Source organism: Balaenoptera borealis (assembly GCF_965194805.1).
Source record: "Balaenoptera borealis genome assembly, chromosome: 8".
NCBI classification, from domain to species: domain Eukaryota; kingdom Metazoa; phylum Chordata; class Mammalia; order Artiodactyla; family Balaenopteridae; genus Balaenoptera; species Balaenoptera borealis.
Genome location: NC_138865.1, coordinates 108,640,359 through 108,655,207, shown reverse-complemented (window position 1 = coordinate 108,655,207; position 14,849 = coordinate 108,640,359). Strand labels below are relative to the sequence as shown.

The 14,849-nt window shown below is 41.2% G+C and overlaps 1 protein-coding gene across 5 annotated transcripts in view; it reads left to right on the top strand.

Annotated features, from left to right (window-relative positions):
- CDK5RAP2 (CDK5 regulatory subunit associated protein 2) overlaps window positions 1–14,849 on the top strand; it is a 181,442-nt gene that overhangs the window by 26,284 nt on the left and 140,309 nt on the right. For all 5 annotated transcript variants that reach the window (XM_082402197.1, XM_082402195.1, XM_082402196.1 and 2 more), the window contains 2 exons: window positions 6,332–6,442; window positions 9,974–10,050. In XM_082402197.1, the coding sequence (XP_082258323.1) occupies window positions 6,332–6,442; window positions 9,974–10,050 (188 nt within the window). The remainder of the gene's footprint in view (window positions 1–6,331; window positions 6,443–9,973; window positions 10,051–14,849) is intronic.

Here is a 14,849-nt window from a genome sequence, read left to right as displayed (position 1 = left end):
ATGTACGGTCATTATATGCAAATAAAGATGGTTTTATTTCTTCCTTTCCAATCTGGATGCCTTTTGTTTTCTTCCCTTGCCTTGCTGCACTGTCTGGGACTTCAAATACAGTGTTGAATAGGAACTGTGAGAGCCGATATCCTTTCCTTATTCTTGATGTTAGGGGAATAGCATTCATTTCTTTATCTTTAAGTAAACATGTTTTATGTGGATGTGTGGGTTTTTTTGTAGACGTCCTTTAGCAGATAAAGGAAGTTTCCTTTAATTCCTAGTTTGCTGAATTTTTATCCTGAGAGGCTGTTGAGTGTCAAATGCTTTTTCCTGCCTCTTTTGATGTGATTGTATGTATTTTTTCTTCTTTAGTCTTTTAGTTTGGTGGATTACATGGATTGACTTTGGAATATTGAAGTAACCTTACATTCCTGGGATAAATCCCACTCATGATGTGTTAATATGTTTTTCCAACTCGTTAAAATTTAGTTGAGGATTTTGTGTCTATCATTCCTGAAGGATTTAGTCTGTAGTTTTCTTGTAATATTTTTGTCTGATTTTATGAGGGTAACGCTGCCCTAACAAAATGAAGTGGGAAAGTTCCCTCATCTTCTATTTTCTGGAAGAGATTGTGTAAAATTGGTAGAAATTTAAGTATTTGGTGGAAATTGCTACTGAAATCATCTTGATTTGGAATTTTCTTTTTTCGAAGGCTTTTAATTACAAATTTAAGTTTTTAAATAGCTATCGGACTATTCAGTTTCTCTTATTTCTTCTTTGGTGAATTTTGATAATTTGTACCTTTGAAGGAATTGTGTTTATCTAAGTTCTCCAATTTACATGCATAGATTTATATGCATTATTTTCATATTATCCTTTTAATTACTGTGGGATCTGTAATGATAACTCCTCTTTCATCCTTGATATTGGTAATTTATGTCTTCTCTTTTTGGTTTTTTTTTTGCCAGTCTTGCTAGAGGTATCAGTTTCATTGATCATTTGAAAAGAGCTATCTTTTTTTTTTTTTAAACATCTTTATTGGAGTACAGTTGTTTTGCAGTGGTGTGTTAGTTTCTGCTTATAACAAAATGAATCAGCTATACATATACATATATCCCCATATCTCCTTTTTAAATTGACTTTTCTCTATTGTTTTTCTCCTTTCCATTCATTGATTTCTGCTCTTATGTTTATTATATCCTTCATTCTTTTTGCTTTGGGTTTATTTTGCTCTCTTCACGGTTTCTTAAAATAGAAGCTTAGATTATTGATTTAAGATACTTCTTCCTTTTTAAAAAAATTTTATTGGAGTATAGTTGATTTACAATGTTGGGTTAGTTTCCGCTGTACAGCAAAGTGAATCAGTTATACATATACATATATCCACTCTTTTAGATTCTTTTCCCATATAGGAATGCAGAGTATTGAGTAGAGTTCCCTGTGCTATACAGTAGGTCCTTATTAGTTATCTACTTTATATATAATAGGTATATATTTCTTCTTTTCTAAAGCATTTAATAATATAAATTTCCCTCTAAATATTACTCTAACTGCATCCTACAAATTTTGATTTATTTTCATTTTCATTTATTCAAAATATCTTTTGATTTTTCTCTTTTACCCATGGATTGTTTAGAAATGTGCTATTTAATTTCTAAGTCCTTGGGAATTTTCCAGTTTTCTTTCTGTTATTGATTTCTAGTTTATGTTCATTATGGTCAGGGAATATAGTTTGATTTTAGTTCTTTTAAATTTGTTAAGGTTTGCTTTATGAGCCAGGATATCTTGGGAACTGTTCCATGTTCACTTGAGTTGTTGGGTAGAGTATTTTTATAAATTTATTTATTTTTGGCTGCGTTGTGTCTTCGTTGCTGCGCACAGGCTTTCTCTAGTTGCGGCGAGTGGGGGCTACTCTTGGTTGCGGTGTGCGGGCTTCTCATTACAGTGGCTTCTCTTGTTGCGGAGCACGGGCTCTAGGCGCGCGGGCTTCAGTAGTTGTGGCATATGGGCTCAGTAGCTGTGGCTCATGCGCTCTGGAGCACAGGCTCAGTAGTTGTGGCGCACGGGCTTAGTTGCTGCGCAGCATGTGGAATCTTCCCAGACCAGGGCTTGAACCTGTGTCCCCTGCGTTGGCAGGTGGATTCTTAACCACTGCGCCACCAGGGAAATCCCTAGAGTATTTTATAAGTGTAAATTAGATCTAGTTGGTTGATGGTGTTGCTCAGCATTTTTATATTTCGTTTATTTTTTTGGTCTACTTTTTCTTTGAGAGAGGAGTATTGATGTCTCAAACAATGATTGTGGATTTGTTCATTTCTCCTTTCAATTCTGTCAGTTTTTGCTTCATGAATTTGAGGCTGTAATGTTAGGTACATACACAATTAGGATTGTTATTTTTCATTATTATGTAATGTCCCTTTTATGCCTGAATACTTTTCTCAGATATGAATAACCATTCCAGCTTTCTTTTAATTAGTGTTTGCATGGTACATCTTTTTCTAACTTTTATTTTTAATCTACCTCTATCATTATATTTGAAGTGGGTTTCTTGTATACAGCTTTGGGTTTTTTATCCATTCTCATAATCTCTGTATTTTAATTGTTGTGTATATCATTTACATTTAACATATATCAATGCATTTTAATTTAGGCCCACCATTTTCTTACTTGTTTTCTGTTGTTTCTTCTGTTTTTGATTCTTCTGTTTCCCCTTTTAAATCTTCTTTTGGATTATTTGAATTATTTTACTGTTTCATCTAAATATATCTATTGAGTTTCTGAACATATCTCTTTGTATAGTTGATTTTAAAACATTAAAGAATTTTTAGTGTTTGCTTTAGAGATTATAGTAACTTTTCATTTCACCATAAGTGAAATGTAAAAACGTTGCCACACCTATCCCCAGTATATTTTATATCCAAAAACATTGAAAATACCACCAGACTATGTTTTAACTTTTGCTTTACTGTCATAAATGTTTTAAAGAACTTGAGGGGTTTTCATTTCTACTGTTCTTCTAGATAGTTATCTAGATATTCATCATTTTTTAAAAATTGAAGTATAGTTGATTTACTACCATTTGCTTTTCTCTTCCTTCATTTCTGAAGTTTCCACCTTTCTCTCTAGTATCATTTCCCTTTGGTCTGAAGAACTTCCTTTAGCATTTCTTTTAGAGCAGATCTTTTGGCAGTGGATTCACTTGGTTCTCCTTCATTTGAGAATGTCTTCATTTTACCTTCACTGCTTAAGAATTCTAGCATGACAATTCCTTTCAGCATTTTAATAATATTGTTCCACTGCCCTCTGGCCTCTATGGTTTTGACTGAGAAATTTGCTGTTATTTGAATCATTGTTCCTCATATATGTGTCATTTTTCTCTGGCTGCTTTCAAGAGTTTTTGTTTGTTTTTTGTTTTATGTTTTTTGTCTTTATTTTTCAGTGGTTGCTAGGTGTGAATTTCTTTGAACTTATCCTGTTTGGTGTTTGATAAGCCTCTTTAGTCTGTATGTTTTATGCCTTTTTCAAAAATTGGAAAGTTTTAAGTTATATTTCTTCAATTTTTTTTTATACTACACTCTCCTAATTTTCTCCTGTTTTCCTGGGACTCTGATGAAAGACCTTTTGGTATTGTCTCAGAGGTCCCTGAGGCTCTCTTAAGTTTTTCTCTTCTAAGTTTTTCCCCCCCTGTTTTCATATTGGATAATTTTTGTTGATCTGTCTTCAAGTTCACTGACTCTTCTGTCATCACCATTCTTTGAGCCCATCCAGTCCATTTTTATTTGGTTTTTGTATTTTCCATTTCTAAAATTTTTATTTGGTTCTTTTCTACGTTTTCTGTTTCTCTGCTGAGACTTTATTTTGCCCTTCATTTCAAGACAGTTCACCCTATGTCTTGGCACTTTGCCAACATCTTAATCACTTGACTTTAAGCCATGTTCATGAGTCTTTTTGTAGTTAGAAGTTTAACATTTTGATATAGTCAAATCATATAATTTCTTCTTCATTCTTTGTGCATTTTGTTGACCCTGTCTTAGGCATCCTCTATACAGTATTTTATTTCATTTAGTACTGACAAAAGCCTATTATCTCTATAAGTGAAGAAACTGAGGCTCTGAAAGGTAACACATCTAGGGTTACTCTATGAGAAGAGTTAGGATTGAACTTAGTGTTGTCTCCAAAGCCCCTGATCTTTCTGCTTTGCCTTTGAGAACTGAGCTGGAGTAGTGACTTGGGGAATGGCAGGGGAACAACAGATGCATGAGTTATGGCCTGGGCAGACACACTGGGTTTAATAGAACATCATCAGCAGTCTCTTCACAGTTCAAATAGTCTTCAAAAAGGATGCCTGCATCTAATATTATTTTTAAGTTATTTTTTGTTAGGAAATTTATACTAAAAAAATTCAAAAGGTAAAAAGGTTATATAGCATATACTTCCAGATACATACCATTTATATCAAGCAAGTAAGCATATCTTCCCCTTACTCTTTAAAATGGTAGCCTGCCACATATAGTATTCTATACCATAGTGTTTTTGTTTAACAGTGTGTCCTGATAACTTCCTTTGAGTACACAGAGTGATCTCTTATTCTTTTTAGTGGCTTCATAAGATTCTGTTGAGTGGCCATATCATAATTTACTTATAACCATGGAGTATTGACTTTCAAAAATGTGAAAAATGAACTGTAACATACATGTAGGAGCACGTTTAAATCGCATAAGAACGGTTCAATAAATTGTCAAAAAAGTGAACATATAAGTAGCTTTAGTGTGTATGCTAATTTCTGTTCTTGGAGTTGGGTTAACCTGCTTCAGAAAGCTTGCTGGATGATACAAACAAATAAATCAGGTGTTTTCTATAGGCAGTGAGGTTTACTTGACACATCATAGTCACTAGAGCCAGACAGAGCAGGATATGAATCTCAGCTTTTCCACTGGTTGTGTGATTTTTGATCATGTGTATAGCGGGGGTAATCTGCTCTCAGAGTTGTTTCAGGAGTGGAGATATTGTATTTAAATTACCTAAGCTCAGTGTCTCTTACACAGTAGGGTCTTGGTAAATACCAGTTTTCTTAATCTGTTTTTTTTTAATTTCCAACTTTTAATTTTAACAAATCTTAAACTTATGGAAAAGTTGCAAAATAGTACAACAAACAACCGTATATTCTTCATCTAGATTTATCAATTAATATTTTGCTACATCTGCTTTATCTCTTTTTTTTCCCCTCCCTCCCCACTTATTAGAGAGCTAGTTGCAGACATGTGACAGCACCCTTAAGTATTTCAGCATGTATCTCTTACTTAGGACATTCTTCTACAAAATCATAATACTCTTACCTTATTTAAAATTGTTATTCAGATTCCCCCAGTTATCTCCATATAGCTTAAAAAAATTTCAAGATTCACTGTATGATTTCACTGTACTTAGTAGTCAGACCTCTATTACTTGCATTTATTTAGAAGAGTCCCCCAGCCATTTTTGCCTTAAGATTGTCATTAAAATTTTTGAAGAGTCCAGGCCTGTTGTTTGTAGAATGTCTTTCAATTTGGATTTGTCTGATTGACAACTCTTGATTAGATGCAAGTTAAACTGTAGGCATTTGGGGAATTCCCTGGCCATCCAGTGGTTAGGACTCAGCGCTTTCACTGCCGGGCCTGGGTTTGACCCCTGATCGGGAAACTAAGATCCTGCAAACGGTGAGGTGCAAAAAGAAAAAACAAAAAGATTGTAGGTGTTTTAACATTTTAAATGAAATTCCTTACTTTCAGTGATTTAGTTCAGGAGGCACGAGATGTCATTTTGTTCCACCAGGGAGGTGGTATTAAATATATTCTCTTGATTAGGGTGGTATCTAGTAAGTTTCTAAATGGTGAAGATACTCTCCTTTTGTAAATAACAAGCCATCTGTGGGGTGATATCTTGAGACAGTGGGAATATCGTGTCTTCCAGTGTTCTTCCACCTGATGCTTTACGCATTGATGATTCCTGCCTGAGTCAGTTATTACTATAGCAGTTGTATAAGGGTGATTTTCTCATCCTGTTATTCTTCTACATTTATTAACTGGATTTCTTTTGTAAAGAAGAGCTTCCCCTTTTCCTTTCCTTTTCTTTCTTTACCTATTCCCTCACTATCAGTGTGGAGTCATGAATTCTCTCTCCACTCAGTCATCATTCATTTCAGTGGTCAGATTGTCCTGAGTTTGGCTCTTAGTTCTGGGTTAGTACAGTTATAGCAAAGGTAAGCTTTTACTCCATTTGTAGCCTTGGAAGCTGTGGGGATTCATGCAGGTATTGTCCCTTAGATCTTACTTTTGGTGACCCATCTGTGCTTATTTTCCAGCAAATCACTGAATTGAAGAAAGAAAACTTTAACCTAAAGCTCCGCATCTATTTCCTTGAGGAAAGGATGCAACAGGAATTTGATGGCCCCACTGAACACGTCTACAAAACTGTGAGTGCCCTGCTTCTTGCCGCCCTCCCCAGTGTCTTTTCTAATAGTCATTCCAAGCAGAAGTTTGATTAATATTTGTTCTCCGAGTTGGCATGAGTAGAGAGCACTGCTTTCACTTCATTTGAATTGATTACAGGGAGCACAAAGATAATAGGATGACCTTAATATTAAGCAAGGCGATACAAGATTAATTTTAAGGGAGTCTTTCTCTCTTCTTAAAATGGGAATTCTGATTTACCATGTCTCAATTGCCTTTTTCTCATTATTTATAATTTAGACAAAGACGGTGAAATGGTAGAATGTTTTTGGAATTGAATCCTGCTGTTACTAACTAACTTGTGTAACTGTAGGCAAGTCACTTCAGCTCTCTGGGCTTGCTTCCAGAGTTAAGTGATAATCCCTCTGTCTTGGCGTTATTTGTGTGGATTAAAATGAGTTGACAGATGAAAAGCCTCAGCACCCAGTCAACGCTCGACAGTGATCATCATTGTCTTATTGGGGCTTCCGTGGGCAGCCCGAAGTGAGGCTTGTCATTTTTCCTGTGATCTGACTCTTCTGTGTTCCTTGTGTGCTTGCTTATGACTGTCAGAAAAAGAAGTCTATTCCTATCTCAAGTCTTGACCTGGAGGTCTCTGCGTGAAAACAAACCTTGGTTCTGAAAGTTGAAAAAAGAACTTGGCTTTCTTGAAAAGACATGAGTACAAACAATATTTTAGTGCCCGTTTCTTGACTTTCTCTAGGAGATTAGCCCTTGGCCTGAGAATTCTTCCATTTTTTTCCTCTTCGGAAGTTTGCACCAGTGGAAACTTTTGAAGGAGGATAAAGAACTCTCCTTGAGTTTTAGCGGATGGACTTAAATGGGCTTGTCTTGAAGAGGGATGGTACTGTACTTCTGAGCCTTTTCAACAATTGAAAAGCTCCCTTGTCCCTCAAGACACGATTTCTTTTTCTTTATTGTGGGAGAGAAAGACAATGAGGATCTCCCCTTTTCTGGAAGGAAGTGGTGGTGCAATCAAAGTTTTAAAGAAAAACCAGTAACCTAAAATATTTTGTATGTAAGTATGATTATTATGTATCTCAGAACAAATATGGGTGTCAGGAAATCAAAGCAAGTTAATTGCCTGCTCCTGGTCAGGCACCTGTCCTGGGCATTTGTGCATTCATCATCTTATTTTAATTCTCAAGACAGTCCCGTACAATGGAGATGATCCTCATCTTGCAGGAGAGGCGGCTGAAGCTCAGGGAAGATCAGCAACTTGCTCGATGTCGTATAGCTGCTCTGTGAGATGGGTTTTGGACCCGGTTCTGCCTACCTCATTCTACTACACAGTTTCAGCTCTTCTTTTCCATTGTTTGGCTAGATGACTTGATTTGATTGCACCTTTATTTAAATTTTAAGCTTTGGATAGGTGTACATGGTTCAAAATCAAAAAGCATAAAAGGTATATACTGGAAAGACTTTCTTCCACCCTTGTCTCCTAGATTCCCTGGATCTAACCAATATCTTTAATTCCTCAGGCAGAGAAGTTTTATGTGTATACAAGCAAGCATTGTGTGTGTATGTATATGTGTACAAACCCCCTTTTTACATAAATGCGAGCATGTTCTGCTTTGTACCTCACATTTTTCCTTAACAATATCTTGAATATCTTCCCTTAATAGTGGTTTAAGAGCTTCTTCATTCTTTTTTATAGTGATATTCCATTTTATGCTTATAAGGTGTCTTGATTTCTGGTTTAGACATTACGGTCGCCATGTATATAAGTTTATAACTTGAAGTATTGAGCTTGCAAAAAAAAAGTCTAGTGGACATGTTAGCAGTCCGTTCTTTTAAATTTGCTGGGCTGGGGTGCCAGTTGGTTCATCAGAAAGCAAAGCACTTAGAACATATGATATCAGCTGTTACATAGAAGCTCTCTGCCCTTCAGAGAGCTGGAACAGGAATCTTCTCTTTGAAGGGTGTTTCTGCAGTTTTCACAAAACCACAGTTGAAGACATTGTGCACTGTCACTCAGTGTCCTTTATGTGAAGATCAGTTTCTTCTAGAAAAAGTTCTGCTGCAGAGATGACTTCTTTAGTTCCTGTTGTTTGACAGTGAAAAAAATAACACAGTCTGAGCCCTGTTTCGTAGCCTCTTCTCATTTGTTAGTTCATTCAATCCTCAAATCCACCACGTCAGGTGGGCTTTCTGTTTTTCGTGTGACACCTGAGGGATCCGAAAGGAGACCCCTTGCTTTCTGACCTCCCGGGCTTGTGTTTCTAAGGACAGCTACAGGCTCGCACTTGCACTTTCATATTGGATGTGAGCAGGACGGCAGAGCCTGTGTCTGCCTTGTCTACCGTGGTGGCCTTGGTGCTTAGCCTGTGCTTGGCCTGTCACAGGGGTTGGTGGATGTCTGTGAAGTGAAGGAATGAGTAAATAAACGAGCATCCACTGACTTGCCACGGTTTCCTCCCGGGAAGGAGTGGAGGCAGAATTTGAAGCCAGGTCCGTCTAGTCCCAAGGCTGTGGCCTTTCCATTCTGGCTGACTTCTCAGTCAGGGGTGCTCTTCCCCCCCAGGGCTCCTTGGCTAAAAGGAGGGAGACCTGTCCTCGGAGATTGTAAATTTTACTGGAAATGTTATTTTTCTTTAAAATAATACACAGGTAGTATGGAATAAAATGTAAAGTTGGCATAAATTATTAAAATAAAGCAGGAGCAAGATTAGAGAAATCTTGGATTTACAGCAGTCCTGCAGGCTGCGCACGCAGACCTTCCTCTTGACTGCATGAATTCACCTAATATCCCGCCTGGGGTACGCCTGTGGACTGGTTTGCGAAGCCCATCACTCCCCGCTGCCTCACGTTGTGATCCGTGGGCCAAAGATTCTGTCTTTGGATTCTCACGTGAGTTACAAGCCCAAGACCACGTGTGTCTCCCTTTGTTCCAGTCACTTCAGAGGAAGACGGCTGGGGAGCACTGCGGTATCCCCTATAGACAGCTGGCCCTGTGTGGTCATGGCTCTTTGGGAAGGGAGCACCCTGAAATCTTATATGGAAGTGAGACAGGCAGTGATGTGGCCTCCTGCTTATCCATCCACAGGTTTTATTTTTTTGAAGCTGTAACACATTCCCACTGCTACAACCACCACATGCATGATTGCAAACAACCAGAAGTAATTGCCTTGGAATGGTAAAAGCAAGCTGCAGAATTGATTGTAAATTTGCCTGGTGGAGGGCAAACAATTTTTAAATCAGCCTCACTTGTATGACATTTATGCCTGAATGTTTGAATGCTCTGGCTGTTGGGAGCTTGGACAATTTACATAATTGTTCCAAGCCTTGAGAAACCCAGGGCCTTCTTTGGGGCCCACCAGTGTTCAGTAATTCCCTTTTCCCTGTGCCCCGAGGCTAATGAGGGTTTGAATCTAATATCTGTCTATTATGAGCACCACGGAGCCAGTCCGTGCTGAAAGCAGGTTTCCCACTATAGGCATTCGGATGTCCTGTGCTTCACACTGTTTCTTTTCTTTCCTAATCTTGCCTGGAAGAACATCGAGCTCAAGGTGGAAGTAGAGAGTCTGAAGCGGGAGCTCCAGGAGAGAGAGCGGCTGCTCGTCAAAGCCTCGTGAGTACCTGTCCCCCTGCCGCGAGCTCACAGGTCGCCCAGGGTTCTGGTGGCGGAGGCTGGGTGCGTCGGTACAAGAGAACCTTGTGTTTCTAAGCCAGTTCTTCTCCAGCGGGGCTCTGAGGACCGCGAGGAAATTTTCATTTTTATTTAATTATTTTTCAACAAACTTTTAAAATGTAACATACTTACAGGAAGATGAACCGATCGTAAGTGTACAGCGTGATGATTTTCACAGAGCAGACACAACTGTGGGCCACCTTCCAGATCAGAAACCAGAACAATCACCAGCCCCCCGGACGCTTCCTCTGTGCTCCCGGAACTTACCCTTCTCCCGCAAAGAGAACCACTGCTCACCGCTGGCATCCGCGTTGCTTAGTTCTGCCTGTTTTTGAACTGTATAGAAAAGGAATCGTACGCTGTGCACCCGCCCTTTTGTGTCTGGCCTCTTTCCTTAGCCATGTGTCTGTGAGATCCATCCCTGTTGTCAGTTACATCAGCAGCTCCTTCGTTTTCATTGCTGTGAAAGGCTGGGGGGCCTCGGGGTCCTGAAGGACTCCTGCGGTGGGTGAGGCAGGGGGGCAGAGGGTGGGGCTTCAACCAGAGGCACTCGTTTCTGTATGTGTTTTATGTACTAGGGTCCCTTGTAATACTCTGTTTATAAGAGGGGTTCTACTGCTTTAAAAAATTTGAAAACTATTATTTTAGTCAATCAATCAGTTAATTAATTTAAATATTTATTGAACAACAAGCACAGTCCAGAGGATACAGTCTGTGACTCAGTTGGTCATTCATTCATTCATAAACATTTCTCACGTAAATGTGCCACACGCTGAGGATTTGAGAAGAGATGTCCCTTCACTCAGGAGCTCATTGGAGATGGGTGAGCCTGTGAACGGGGTGTGCTGGAGGTGCAGTGACAGAGGGCGTTTGTGGGCACGGGCTGAGGCACCAGAGTCTGCTGAGTTTCGCTTGGCGAGAGAGGAGTAAGACTCCCCAGAGTTGACCCACCAAGGACCTGGCTGGAAGCTTACGTGGAAATGCTTCACCTGTCCTAGCAGCAGAGCTCCTGCTGGATACGGCTGCCCAGGGGCGTGGGGCCTTTGGCCTAGGGCACAGCTGTGCTGCTCTGGGCCGGGCCACACAATTCCTTTTATTGTCACACAGCCGGCAGCTGGCATGGGCTGCTGTGGGCTCTGAGTAGACTAGAGGTTCCCTGGCCCAGGCTTCTCTGAGTTATGCTGACTGTGCACACGTGGTATTTTCTGAGTGAGTGAGTGAGTGATGAATGAATGAATGAACAAACTAGATTGACACTTTTTTTTTTTGGCCACGCTGCTGGGCTTGCGGGATCTTTGTTCCCCATCGAACCCGGGCTCAAGGCAGTGAAAGCGCCGAGTCCTAACCACTGGACTGCCAGGGAATTCCCTTAACACGTTGTTTTTGTTGGTTGCTTTTGTTGTTGTTGTTGTTCGGAAGCACATCGTTCTCTGGGCAGGAAGTCAAATCGACTTTACCAAGCCTAGAAGTCAGTAGCAGAATTCAGTCTGTTTCCTACTCTGTTCACCCTGCCTGCTGCAGATCTCAGCCAGGACTTGTTTCTAGCCAGGCGTGTGCACGTGGAAACCCAGACTCAAAAAGACCACTTGCATGCCTCAATACCAATGCACCGAGCTGAACGTTTGGGGGCTGGTGCCCGTGTTTGTTTGTATGCATAGATTTTCCAGCTGCCCAGACTGGTGTCCAAGGCCCTTTTTGGTCTGACCAGCTTTATTAATTTATTCAGAAAATATTTATCAAGAATTTGTCGTGTGTGGCACTGGCCTAGATTCCTGGAAATAGAGCCGTGATCCAAACAGACACGTGGGGCTTACATTCTGGAAGGAGTGATGGGGATAAAATACTTGGAGTAATAGATAAATAAATACAAGTTGGGAAAAGAGCTGTGAGAAAAAGGGAGGAAGCTATGAGAGTTAGAGCAGCAGGAATAGGTCCGTAGCTGTAGGTGTGTGGCCGGGAAGGTGGCATTTGAGATGAGATGGCATCTGGGGGTAAGTAGGCCTTGACCAGGGGAAAGGGTGGAGAAGGTGTTGAAGGAGGAGGGAATGTGCAGGTCTCAGGAGATACGACAAGTCTGGGGGGCTCGGTCTCGTCTTGCAGGGTCTTGAGGCCTCACTAGAGATTTTGGTCTTTATCCTGAGATCAGATGGAAAACAGTCATGGGTTTTAAGCAACTGACACAATCAGGGCTTTGTTTTTTAAAAGGTCACTCTGGTTGCTGAGTGGGGAATGTTTTGTGGAAGGAGCAGGGGTGGAAGCAGGGAGTCGAGTTAGGAGGCTGGGCCAGTAGTTTAGGCAAGAGATTTGTGATGAGCTGCATGGGGGGACTGGGGAGATGGTTGGGAAGCAAAGCCCACAGGGCTTGGTAATGGTGGGAAGGGCGATGGCAAGGATGCCTTCTAGGGCAGGGGTTCTGTTTAAGAAAGTCACAGTGACTTCACTGCTCCAGCTTTCTCTCCACCGACACTTTATCCCAGATAGTGCACAGCTACTGCAAATGTCCTGCCCCTGCTGCTCTAGCTTTGCCCTGGCAGATCTCTTCTGCTTCCCGTCCCCTCCTGGCCCAGATGCCTTTCCTGTCGCCTCCCCTCCATAAAGGCTCATGCTGAGTCCCATGGCTGCCCGTGGTCCACATCTCAACCTCTGTACAGACTGCTCTGGCATATAATGACAATCCCATGTGTATGTAACACTTCACAGTTTATAAAACGCTTTCACATCCATTTATTGGTACATTCCATCATTATCCTGGGAGCTGGGCAACTTTCTAGGAAAACCTTTTGTAGCGGGGGGAACTTAGGCCTGGAGACGGGAAGGACCGTGACAAAATCACTTAGAAAGATCAGAGCTGGCATTAGAACTCAAGTCCCTGACTTTTAGCCTGGCACTAGGTTTCATGTTCTTTATTTTCCTGTATGTGATTCTCATTTCTCTAACATGACTGTGCATCTTGTGAGGCCAAGAGCCTGTTCCCCTACTTGAGTGGAGATGGGGCCAGTGGAAGGGGCAGGGGCTCTGGGTTGGCTCTGCCAGTAGGTGGGTCTTTGGCTTCTGAGTCTTGGCTTCTCAGCTGTTCCTACTTCATGGGGCCTTTGTGCGGATTAGCTGCCACGGGCTAGGCGCTCTGTCCACCACACGTCTGCTAAAGGTGCCTTTCTTTACCCCGAAGTGCCCAGCACCTGTCACAGGAAAAGCCCCTGCTTTTCCTAAAGAACTATAATTAGAATGGAAAGAGTCAAGAGGAAATGTTGAGGGTTAGAAAGGGTAGCGAGGGTGGTGTTTATAGAAAGTTCTGTCTTGTATTGGGTGGAAAGCTGGATTAGACCTGTTTCTGTAAACCTTTCCTCTCCTTAGGTCTTGCTGTCTATCTCATCTGTTGCCCCAGATTCTATAAAGAGAGAAAGGGTAGAAGGAGAGAACAAATGTTTACTGAGATCCTGCTTTGCCCCAAACCCTGTGCCTGGCACTTGACATGCTTTATCGCAGTTGATTTTACGACAGCTATTTGAGGCAGCCAGTGTTCCCATTTGAGTGAAAAGAAAACTGAGGCTCAGAGGAGTAGGAAGTCTTGCCCAGGTTGGTAACAGAACTCGGACCGGCCTGGTCTGGAGCTCGCTCTGCCTTGCTCTGGAGTAAATGTATAGTTTGCTGGCTTTCTATTATTATATTTCTCACTTACAATAAGGGGACATTAAAAACAGAAGCAGACATATTGTCGGGAGTAAATTTTGTCTCTGTGGCTTTAAAACACAAACAAAAACAATAATTCCATTAGTAGGGGAAAATTGCGCCATACTGCTGAGTATAAATTTTATTGCTACAGAGATACAAAGATGATAAATGAAGAGTTGGAACATTTGTTATTGGGAATATATTTTATTGGTATAACTAAAGTGCAGCCAAACTGAATAATACCAGTACTTGTTAAAAATTGTAGTCAGCCCCTTGACAATGTATATGATTCAGACTGCAAAAAAGAAATGTTTGATCTGGGCTGATAGGAGGGAGCCGGTGTATCTGCACTTGCTGGGTGGTGGAGGCGGGGGGAGGGGGAGGTAGTCGAGCGGGCCATTTTCTAGAGAAGTCTCTATAAAGCCCAAGGGCTAAAACATTTCTGGTGGTTAGTGGAAGCTTGGGACTGGAAAAATCCTGTGCCCAAGGCTCAGGAGGGAGAAGCTTCTAGTACAGAAATCTTCCAGCCGTGTATAATGCCTCTTGAGGAGTGGTGGAAGTGATTGTGCATCACTGTGAATTCCAGACAGCACTGATCAGGAAATGAGCTGAGGGAGTGGCGGCTCATTTCTGAGGACGTTTCATAGCAGTAATCAGGAGGTGGCCATGTGGTCTTAGTTCTGGCCAGAGAGGATCCATTCTCAGCTCAGATGCCAGCAGAGGGGGTGGAATGAGGCCTCTTACAGCAGCGCAGCAGGGGCCAGTGCTGCGGTGGCCTCGGGGACAACAGGCTAGCAGGCAGCACTCAGATCAGAGAGGAAGGGCACCGCGCTACGGCCACCACCACATGTGTTAGCACATGAATTCTGAGAGGTAATCATCTCATTTTTCAAATGAGGAAACTGAGGTGTAAGAGGTAATTTACCCAGAGTCACACTGAGGACATAATAGAGTCAAAATTTGGAAGCAGATCTGTTCAGCCTCAGAGCCCCTGTTCTTTCTTTCCAATTGTTCACATTGAATTCCATTAAAATGATATCATGACACTGGGGCCTTCTGAAGGCTTA